Here is an 11,188-nt window from a genome sequence, read left to right as displayed (position 1 = left end):
TCCCCAGCTAGCATGGCTGCCACTCCCACTGCCCTTTCTACCACTGACACTGAGGCGACCTCGCCCTCCTCCCGCCCGCTCCCCGAACGTAAAGCCGAGGAAAGGGACAAGTGGCGGCCAGGAAAGCAAGGGTCCGTTGCAAGCGCGCTGCCCCTTTAAGAGAAGGGGCGGAGGGAAGCGGCCGGAGAACGGCGCGACGGAACCTAGCCGCCGCGCGCTCCCCCGCCCCCTCGACCTTTGGCTCCTCTAGCCTGTCCGTCAGAGGCGTGGCCGCGGGATTGGTCGACCCTCCTCTCCGCCCTGGCCTCCAGCGCCCGCGCGCGCCCGCCTCCTTTTCGCCCAGGGGCGGCTCGAGCGCGCGCTCCTCTCACAGCTGCAGGATGGCGCTGTTCGGCCGGAGAGTGTTTGTGGTGGGAGTCGGGATGACCAAGGTACTCAGGGCGCCGGGCGGCCCCAGGCACCCTGCGCCTCGCGCATGCGTCTCTGCCCCCTTCTCTGAGGGGCTCGGGGGAGGTGTGTCTGCCCCAGCGCTCGGCCGGGTCTGGGGCTGGACGGCGGAGGTTGTGGGGTGAGTGGCGCCGCTGTCACCCTCCGCCCCCAACGCCTTTCCCTTAAGGACACAGCCCCCTCCCCCGCTTCACAGCGTTTCCCTAGGTCCCTAATTATGTAGCTGCGCTCCTTCTGCCTTAAGGTTTTAACTACTGCCCATCACCGTAGTATCTGGGCTGGGGTTACCAGAAAGCAAGTGTGAAAAATCGAGACACTTTGGGGTGTGTGTGTGTGTGTGGTTGCATATATAAAACAAAGCTCCCAACGTCTGGACGGTCCGGTAACCCGGGCACAGGATGTTTCCCTGCCCCCGTCCCTGAATGCTCTGAGGGGACGAGACTTGGGGCCAGCTCCCTGTGCAGCAAAGGGCTTAGACTCTTCTCATGCTTGAACTCTCACGCCTGTCTCCCAGAATGGTTTTAGGCATAACTCTTCTGCCCCCTGCCTCCAAACTGTTCTGGTTAATAGGTGTTCTCCCCCCACCAACGTTGGAGCGGAGCCTATTCATCTCATTCTGAGTTAGGGGAACATGTAGGAGAGGAATGTATTTTTCTGGATTTGACAAATCAGAAGACTTTCTTTGGTGAGTGCATAACTGAAATGGCTCCAGTTGCCCTTGTTAGAGGTCTAGTCACAAGTGACTAGTCCTCAGGAATAGACCACCCAACGCATTTTTGGACGAAGTGCGCCTCCTGTCTGGGGTCTGTACAGCCCTGCTGGAGATGCTGAAGTGGGGCTGCCTGGTGGCCCCGCGTTCTGCTCCTTTCGCTGGTGCAGTTCCCGGAAGTAAGTAGTGATCCCCGCACCTTGTTCGTCCTAAGGGGATCCACCGTGGCAAAGTGTCCCTCAACAAGGCAGACAAGATCGTCTGGCAGCTGGTGAAGAAGTGGCTGTTCCTTCCCTAGAGAGCCAGCAACAAACTGGTCTACATCGCTCACAGGCACAGTGGCGCAGTGTCCCCCGCATGGGCAACTGTGTGACATCGTGGTGATCACCTATGCCTTCCGCCTGTTGACGTATCTCGATGCCACGGTAAGGAACATTGCGGCGAACGCCCTGCGTGGAGTGATGTAACAAAGAAGCGGATTGGCAGAGCCCCCTCCAAACAAGACATCACCACCTTTCTGAGCGGCTCCCTGGATGGTGAATTCGGACAGGACAGGGGCGACATCACTTCACTGTGGTTCCGCGTTCACAGTGACATGCGTCACCTGGGGAAGCATGTCGGCTGCCGCTGGGAGTCCTGGTGCCACAGATCAGGTCCGATGTCAACACCATTGTCACCCCGAGCTCCAGGGGCATGCTGGAGAAGACCCTGAAGGCCGCCGTCCACTCGCTGTACGTGGAAACCCTGAAGTGTAAACCGGACCTGAGTTGACCAGTAAGTGGGTAAAGCCTTCCAGTTGACCAGCAAGTGGGACACCAGCAACCACTTCCTTGCTGAGGGCGGCTTCACCCGTTTCGCCGACTGGCGGTTCATCCACTGTGCCTGTCTCAACTGTGTCCCGCTCAATGGAGCCATCCGCCATGTGAACCGAGACAAGCGTTGCAGGAAGTGCGGCTACTCCATTGAGACCCTGCCCCACATCCTGTGCAGCTGCAAGCCCTACTCTTGAGCCTTTTACCCCCAATTGGGGCTATTGCAGACTATGTATTCCTTATGCCATCCGATCTTAAACCAAACTTCGCACCCCTTGATAATCTGTACGTTATTCCCTAATAACCAGAAATTTCTACACGTAAAGTCTGTATGGTTCACGTTTTTTAAACACCATCTTAATAAAATATATAATCTTTTCCAATTAAGCTACTGCTTGTGGCAGTGTAGAGATGTAGAACTCCATAGTGCACCAGTGATATATTTTCTGTATCTATTCTAATTAAATGTAAAACCCCTGGGGCTATTGGAAAAAGAATAATTGCAGACCTCCAGAGGTTTGGACTTTTGTCTACACTTAATCCTCTACAGTGGCACTGCTGTAACGCTTCAGTGTAGGCACTGCCCATGAGTGGAGGTAATTTGCCAAGGGTGATGGGGAGGGGCTGGGAAAGGCAATAGCGGGGCTAGGGGCAATGGGGAGGGGTGGGGGAGACAGTGGCAGGATGATGGGTGGGGGGCCAGGGGAGGCGGTGATAGGGAGGGGTGGGGGGCCGGATGAGGCAGTGGCGGTACCAGGGTTTTCCTAAGGCCGACTCTGGCAGGGCGGGCCTTAAGGGTGAGTGCCATGGGCAACCTCCCAGGGTGCCATGGTCAGGGGGCTCTGTGGTCAAGAGGTGTTGCTGGAGGGTGCCTTGGCAGTCATCAGGAAGTTGACCATGGCTGTGGTGGCGAGGGGGAGCATGCCATTGTGCCTCCCTCCACTATCAGGTTAGGTCGGCCTATGTCTCACCCCGACAGACGTAGCTATGCTGATGTATGTTCCCATTGTATATCACCACTGGATTCCATGTGTTTTAAGCTTCCCAAGTCTGACTGGAGTCCAGGCACTGTTCGTGCCTTGGGGCCCCTGGGTACACTCCTGAGGGTGAAAATCTGGCACCTCCTCCTGAGAGCTTAGACCACACAGCTCCTTGCCCAGTCCCTGGAACCAGTGCCCTTTATCCTCCTGCTGTAGCATTTGGCGACGCCTGGGAGGGGCACAAAGGGTCACATGCCCCTCCCCAGATGCCTGCGGGAGCACATTCAGCAGGGAACTGCAGCGGTGAAAGGAGCAGAATGTTGGGCCTCTGGGTGGTTCCACACCAGCAGCTCCTCCGGCGCGGCTGTACCACCCCCAGCCCTTCCATGCAGCTGCGTCTCCTGTCTGGGGTCTGTACAGCCCCGCCTGAGGACGGGACTGGAGGCTGTGCTGGGGGCGGTACAGCCGCGCTGGAGATGCTGGTGTGGGGCTGCCCGGTGGCCACACATTCTGCTCCTTTCGCTGCTGCAGCTCCCAGCAGCAGGAGGACAGAGCCTATCCCCTAGTGCGATGGGGACAGGGAGAGTATGGGCCCCCCAGGCTGGGGGCAGAGTGGAGTCATGGGGGGGTAATGTTCCCCCTCTTTAGCTGGTGCCCCCCTTTGTGCCGCCCTTCCCATGAGTCATCCAGCCCTTCGCCTCAGTTTTCCTCTTTTTTTTCCTAAATAAACCAAACTAGTATTTTACAAGTTCAGTAGCAACATCCCTCCTTAGGGTCTGGTTTATTAACATAGGGTATGTCTACACTACGGAATAAGGTCGAATTTATAGAAGTCGGTTTTTTAGAAATCGGTTTTATATATTCAAGTGTGTGTGTCCCCACAGAAAATGCTCTAAGTGCATTAAGTGCATTAACTCGGCGGAACGCTTCCACAGTACCGAGGCTAGAGTCGACTTCCGGAGCGTTGCACTGTGGGTAGCTATCTCACAGTTCCCGCAGTCTCCGCTGCCCATTGGAATTCTGGGTTGAGATCCCAATGCCTGATGGGGCTAAAACATTGTCGCGGGTGGTTCTGGGTACATATCGTCAGACCCCCGTTCCCTCCCTCCCTCCGTGAAAGCAAGGGCAGACAATCATTTCGCGCCTTTTTTCCTGAGTTACCTGTGCAGACGCCATACCACTGCAAGCATGGAGCCCGCTCAGGTAACTGTCACCGTATGTCTCCTGGGTGCTGGCAGACGCGGTACGGCATTGCTACACAATAGCAGCAACCCATTGCCTTGTGGCAGCAGACGGTACAGTACGACTGGTAGCCGTCATCGTCATGTCCGAGGTGCTCCTGGCCACGTCGGCTCGGAGAGCCTGGGCAGACATGGGTGCAGGGACTAAATTTGGAGTGACTTGACCAGGTCATTCTCTTTAGTCCTGCAGTCAGTCCTATTGAACCGTCTTATGGTGAGCGGGCAGGCGATACGGACTGCTAGCAGTCGTACTGTACCATCTTCTGCCGAGCAGCCATGAGATGTGGATGGCATGCAGTCCTTCTGCACCGTCTGCTGCCAGCCAAAGATGTAAAAGATAGATGGAGTGGATCAAAACAAGAAATAGACCAGATTTGTTTTGTACTCATTTGCTTCCCCTCCTCTCCTGTCTAGGGGACTCATTCTTCTAGGTCACACTGCAGTCACTCACAGAGAAGGTGCAGCGAGGTAAATCTAGCCATGTATCAATCAGAGGCCAGGCTAACCTTCTTGTTCCAATAAGGACAATAACTTAGGTGCACCATTTCTTATTGTAACCCTCCGTGAAGTCCTGCCTGAAATACTCCTTGATGTAAAGACACCCCCTTTGTTGATTTTAGCTCCCTGAAGCCAACCCTGTAAGCGCCCCTCCCGGCGTCAGAGCAACGGCAAACAATCGGGCATCTGAGAGTGCTGTCTAGAGCAGTCACAATGGAGCACTCTGTTGGGGCTAAAACATTGTCGCGGGTGGTTCTGGGTACGTATCGTCAGGCCCCCGTTCCCTCCCTCCCTCCGTGAAAGCAAGGGCAGACAATCATTTCGCGCCTTTTTTCCTGAGTTACCTGTGCAGACGCCATACCACGGCAAGCATGGAGCCCGCTCAGGTAACCGTCACCCTATGTCTCCTGGGTGCTGGCAGACGCGGTACGGCATTGCTGCACAGTAGGAGCAACCCATTGCCTTCTGGCAGCAGACGGTGCAATACGACTGGTAGTCGTCCTCGTCGTGTCCGAGGTGCTCCTGGCCACGTCAGCTGGGAGCGCCTGGGCAGACATGGGCGCAGGGACTAAATTTGGAGTGACTTGACCAGGTCATTCTCTTTAGTCCTGCAGTCAGTCCTATTGAACCGTCTTATGGTGAGCGGGCAGGCGATACGGACTGCTAGCAGTCGTACTGTACCATCTTCTGCCAGGCAGGCAAGAGATGAGGATTGCTAGCAGTCGTATTGTACCATCTTCTGCCAGGCAGGCAAGAGATGAAGATGGCTAGCAGTCGTACTGTACCATCTTCTGCCGAGCAGCCATGAGATGTGGATGGCATGCAGTCCTTCTGCACCGTCTGCTGCCAGCCAAAGATGTAAAAGATAGATGGAGTGGGTCAGAACAAGAAATAGACCAGATTTTTTTTGTACTCATTTGCCTCCTCCCCTGTCTAGGGGACTCATTCCTCTAGATCACACTGCAGTCACTCACAGAGAAGGTGCAGCGAGGTAAATCTAGCCATGTATCAATCAGAGGCCAGGCTAACCTCCTTGTTCCAATAAGAACGATAACTTAGGTGCACCATTTCTTATTGGAACCCTCCGTGAAGTCCTGCCTGAAATACTCCTTGATGTAAAGACACCCCCTTTGTTGATTTTAGCTCCCTGAAGCCAACCCTGTAAGCCGTGTCGTCAGTCGCCCCTCCCTCCGTGAAAGCAACGGCAGACAATCGTTCCGCGCCTTTTTTCTGTGCAGACGCCATACCAAGGCAAGCATGGAGGCCGCTCAGCTCACTTTGGCAATTAGGAGCACATTAAACACCACACGCATTATCCAGCAGTATATGCAGCACCAGAACCTGGCAAAGCGATACCGGGCGAGGAGGCGACGTCAGCGCGGTCACGTGAGTGATCAGGACATGGACACAGATTTCTCTGAAAGCATGGGCCCTGCCAATGCATGCATCATGGTGCTAATGGGGCAGGTTCATGCTGTGGAACGCCGATTCTGGGCTCGGGAAACAAGCACAGACTGGTGGGACCGCATAGTGTTGCAGGTCTGGGACGATTCCCAGTGGCTGCGAAACTTTCGCATGCGTAAGGGCACTTTCATGGAACTTTGTGACTTGCTTTCCCCTGCCCTGAGGCGCATGAATACCAAGATGAGAGCAGCCCTCACAGTTGAGAAGCGAGTGGCGATAGCCCTGTGGAAGCTTGCAACGCCAGACAGCTACCGGTCAGTTGGGAATCAGTTTGGAGTGGGCAAATCTACTGTGGGGGCTGCTGTGATGCAAGTAGCCCACGCAATCAAAGATCTGCTGATATCAAGGGTAGTGACCCTGGGAAATGTGCAGGTCATAGTGGATGGCTTTGCTGCAATGGGATTCCCTAACTGTGGTGGGGCTATAGACGGAACCCATATCCCTATCTTGGCACCGGAGCACCAAGCCGCCGAGTACATAAACCGCCAGGGGTACTTTTCGATAGTGCTGCAAGCTCTGGTGGATCACAAGGGACGTTTCACCAATATTAACGTGGGATGGCCGGGAAAGGTGCATGATGCTCGCATCTTCAGGAACTCTGGTCTGTTTCAAAAGCTGCAGGAAGGGACTTTATTCCCAGACCAGAAAATAACTGTTGGGGATGTTGAAATGCCTATATGTATCCTTGGGGACCCAGCCTACCCCTTAATGCCATGGCTCATGAAGCCGTACACAGGCAGCCTGGACAGTAGTCAGGAGCTGTTCAACTACAGGCTGAGCAAGTGCAGAATGGTGGTAGAATGTGCATTTGGACGTTTAAAGGCGCACTGGTGCAGTTTACTGACTCGCTTAGACCTCAGCGAAACCAATATTCCCAGTGTTATTACTGCTTGCTGTGTGCTCCACAATATCTGTGAGAGTAAGGGGGAGACGTTTATGGCGGGGTGGGAGGTTGAGGCAAATCGCCTGGCTGCTGGTTACGCGCAGCCAGACACCAGGGCGGTTAGAAGAGCACAGGAGGGCGCGGTACGCATCAGAGAAGCTTTGAAAACCAGTTTCATGACTGGCCAGGCTACGGTGTGAAAGTTCTGTTTGTTTCTCCTTGATGAAACCCCCCGCCCCTTGGTTCACTCTACTTCCCTGTAAGCTAACCACCCGCCCCTCCTCCCTTCAATCACCGCATGCAGAGGCAATAAAGTCATTGTTGCTTCACATTCATGCATTCTTTATTCATTCATCACACAAATAGGGGGATGACTACCAAGGTAGCCCAGGAGGGGTGGTGGAGGAGGGAAGGAAAATGCCACACAGCACTTTAAGCACAGCACTTTAAAAGTTTACAACTTTAAAATTTATTGAATGACAGCCTTCTTTTTTTTGGGCAATCCTCTGTGGTGGAGTGGCTGGTTGGCCGGAGGCCCCCCCACCGCGTTCTTGGGCGTCTGGGTGTGGAGGCTATGGAACTTGGGGAGGAGGGCGGTTGGTTACAGAGGGGCTGCAGTGGCAGTCTGTGCTCCAGCTGCCTTTGCTGCAGCTCAACCATACACTGGAGCATACTGGTTTGGTCCTGCAGCAGCCTCAGCATTGAATCCTGCCTCCTCTCATCACGCTGCCGCCACATTTGAGCTTCAGCCCTCTCTTCAGCCCGCCACTTACTCTCTTCAGCCCACCACTTACTCTCTTCAGCCCGCCACCTCTCCTCCCGGTCATTTTGTGCTTTCCTGCACTCTGACATTATTTGCCTCCACGCATTCGTCTGTGCTCTGTCAGTGTGGGAGGACAGCATGAGCTCGGAGAACATTTCATCGCGAGTGCGTTTTTTTTTCTTTCTAAGCTTCACTAGTCTCTGGGAAGGAGAAGATCCTGTGATCATTGAAACACATGCAGCTGGTGGAGAAAAAAAAAGGGACAGCGGTATTTAAAAAGACACATTTGGAGAGACTGCCGAGACTCATCAAGCCCTCGCATCGCTACCCCTTCCTGCTTCTCCACGTGGGCACCAATGATACTGTCAAGAATGACCTTGAGCGGATCACTGCGGACTATGTGGCTCTAGGAAGAAGGATAAAGGAGTTGGAGGCGCAAGTGGTGTTCTCGTCCATCCTCCCCGTGGAAGGAAAAGGCCTAGGTAGGGAGCGTCGAATCGTGGAAGTCAACGAATGGCTACGCAGGTGGTGTCGGAGAGAAGGCTTTGGATTCTTCGACCATGGGATGGTGTTCCAAGAAGGAGTGCTAGGCAGAGATGGGCTCCACTTAACGAAGAGAGGGAAGAGCATCTTCGCGAGCAGGCTGGCTAATCTAGTGAGGAGGGCTTTAAACTAGGTTCACCGGGGGAAGGAGACCAAAGCCCTGAGGTAAGTGGGAAAGCGGGATACCGGGAGGAAGCACAGGCAGGAATGTCTGTGAGGGGAGGGCTCCTGCCTCACACTGGGAATGAGGGGCAATCAACAGGTTATCTCAAGTGCTTATATACAAATGCACAAAGCCTTGGAAACAAGCAGGGAGAACTGGAGGTCCTGGTGATGTCAAAGAACTATGACGTGATCGGAATAACAGAGACTTGGTGGGATAACTCACATGACTGGAGTACTGTCATGGATGGTTATAAACTGTTCAGGAAGGACAGGCAGGGCAGAAAAGGTGGGGGAGTAGCACTGTATGTAAGGGAGCAGTATGACTGCTCAGAGCTCCGGTATGAAACTGCAGAAAAACCTGAGTGTCTCTGGATTAAGTTTAGAAGTGTGTGCAACAAGAGTGATGTAGTGGTGGGAGTCTGCTATAGACCACCGGACCAGGGGGATGAGGTAGATGAGGCTTTCTTCCGGCAGCTCACGGAAGCTACTGGATCACATGCCCTGATTCTCATGGGTGACTTTAATTTTCCTGATATCTGCTGGGAGAGCAATACAGCGGTGCATAGACAATCCAGGAAGTTTTTGGAAAGCGTAGGAGACAATTTCCTGCCGCAAGTGCTAGAGGAGCCAACTAGGGGGGGGCGCTTTTCTTGACCTGCTGCTCACAAACCGGGTAGAATTAGTGGGGGAAGCAAAAGTGGATGGGAATCTGGGAGGCAGTGACCATGAGTTGGTTGAGTTCAGGATCCTGACACAGGGAAGAAAGGTAAGCAGCACGATACGGACCCTGGACTTCAGGAAAGCAGACTTCGACTCCCTCAGGGAACGGATGGCCAGGATCCCCTGGGGGACTAACTTGAAGGGGAAAGGAGTCCAGGAGAGCTGGCTGTATTTCAAGGAATCCCTGTTGAGGTTACAGGGACAAACCATCCCGATGAGTCGAAAGAATAGTAAATATGGCAGGCGACCAGCTTGGCTTAATGGTGAAATCTTAGCGGATCTTAAACATAAAAAAGAAGCTTACAAGAAGTGGAAGGTTGGACATATGACCAGGGAAGAGTATAAAAATATTGCTCGGGCATGTAGGAATGTTATCAGGAGGGCCAAATCGCACCTGGAGCTGCAGCTAGCCAGAGATGTCAAGAGTAACAAGAAGGGTTTCTTCAGGTATGTTGGCAACAAGAAGAAAGCCAAGGAATGTGTGGGCCCCTTACTGAATGAGGGAGGCAACCTAGTGACAGAGGATGTGGAAAAAGCTAATGTACTCAATGCTTTTTTTGCCTCTGTTTTCATGAACAAGGTCAGCTCCCAGACTGCTATGCCTGGCATCACAAAATGGGGAAGAGATGGACAGCCCTCTGTGGAGATAGAGGTGGTTAGGGACTATTTAGAAAAGCTGGACGTGCACAAGTCCATGGGGCCGGACGAGTTGCATCCGAGAGTGCTGAAGGAACTGGCGGCTGTGATTGCCATTGTGATTGTGATTGGCCATTATCTTTGAAAACTCATGGCGAACCGGGGAAGTCCCGGATGACTGGAAAAAGGCTAATGTAGTGCCAATCTTTAAAAAAGGGAAGAAGGAGGATCCTGGGAACTACAGGCCAGTCAGCCTCACTTCAGTCCCTGGAAAAATCATGGAGCAGGTCCTCAAAGAATCAATCCTGAAGCACTTGCATGAGAGGAAAGTGATCAGGAACAGTCAGCATGGATTCACCAAGGGAAGGTCATGTCTGACTAATCTAATCGCCTTCTATGATGAGATTACTGGTTCTGTGGATGAAGGGAAAGCAGTGGATGTATTGTTTCTTGACTTTAGCAAAGCTTTTGACACAGTCTCCCACAGTATTCTTGTCAGCAAGTTAAGGAAGTATGGGCTGGATGAATGCACTACAAGGTGGGTAGAAAGCTGGCTAGATTGTCGGGCTCAACGGGTAGTTATCAATGGCTCCATGTCTAGTTGGCAGCCGGTATCAAGTGGAGTGGTCCTGGGGCTGGTTTTGTTCAATATCTTCAAAAATGATCTGGAGGATGGTGTGGATTGCACTCTCAGCAAATTTGCGGATGATACTAAACTGGGAGGAGTGGTAGATACGCTGGAGGGGAGGGATAGGATACAGAAGGACCTAGACAAATTGGAGGATTGGGCCAAAAGAAATCTGATGAGGTTCAATAAGGATAAGTGCAGGGTCCTGCACTTAGGACGGAAGAACCCAATGCACAGCTACAGACTAGGGACCGAATGGCTAGGCAGCAGTTCTGCGGAAAAGGACCTAGGGGTGACAGTGGACGAGAAGCTGGATATGAGTCAGCAGTGTGCCCTTGTTGCCAAGAAGGCCAATGGCATTTTGGGATGTATAAGTAGGGGCATAGCGAGCAGATCGAGGGACGTGATCATCCCCCTCTATTCGACATTGGTGAGGCCTCATCTGGAGTACTGTGTCCAGTTTTGGGCCCCACACTTCAAGAAGGATGTGGATAAATTGGAGAGAGTCCAGCGAAGGGCAACAAAAATGATTAGGGGTCTGGAACACATGAGTTATGAGGAGAGGCTGAGGGAGCTGGGATTGTTTAGCCTGCAGAAGAGAAGAATGAGGGGGGATTTGATAGCTGCTTTCAACTACCTGAAAGGGGGTTCCAAAGAGGATGGCTCTAGACTGTTCTCAATGGTAGCAGATGACAGAAC

At 53.2% G+C, this 11,188-nt stretch overlaps 1 protein-coding gene across 1 annotated transcript in view; it reads left to right on the top strand.

Moving 5' to 3' along the window:
• Positions 1 to 171: 171 nt before the first annotated feature.
• The window catches only part of SCP2 (sterol carrier protein 2), a 60,161-nt gene continuing 49,144 nt past the window's right edge, over positions 172 to 11,188 (top strand). Inside the window, exon 1 of the mRNA XM_048860235.2 lies at positions 172 to 431. Coding sequence (XP_048716192.1) covers positions 381 to 431 — 51 coding nt within the window. The 5' untranslated portion in view covers positions 172 to 380. The remainder of the gene's footprint in view (positions 432 to 11,188) is intronic.

The sequence above is a fragment of the Caretta caretta genome, chromosome 8 (genome assembly GCF_965140235.1).
Source record: "Caretta caretta isolate rCarCar2 chromosome 8, rCarCar1.hap1, whole genome shotgun sequence".
Taxonomy (NCBI): domain Eukaryota; kingdom Metazoa; phylum Chordata; order Testudines; family Cheloniidae; genus Caretta; species Caretta caretta.
This window is presented reverse-complemented; position numbering and strand designations above follow the sequence as displayed.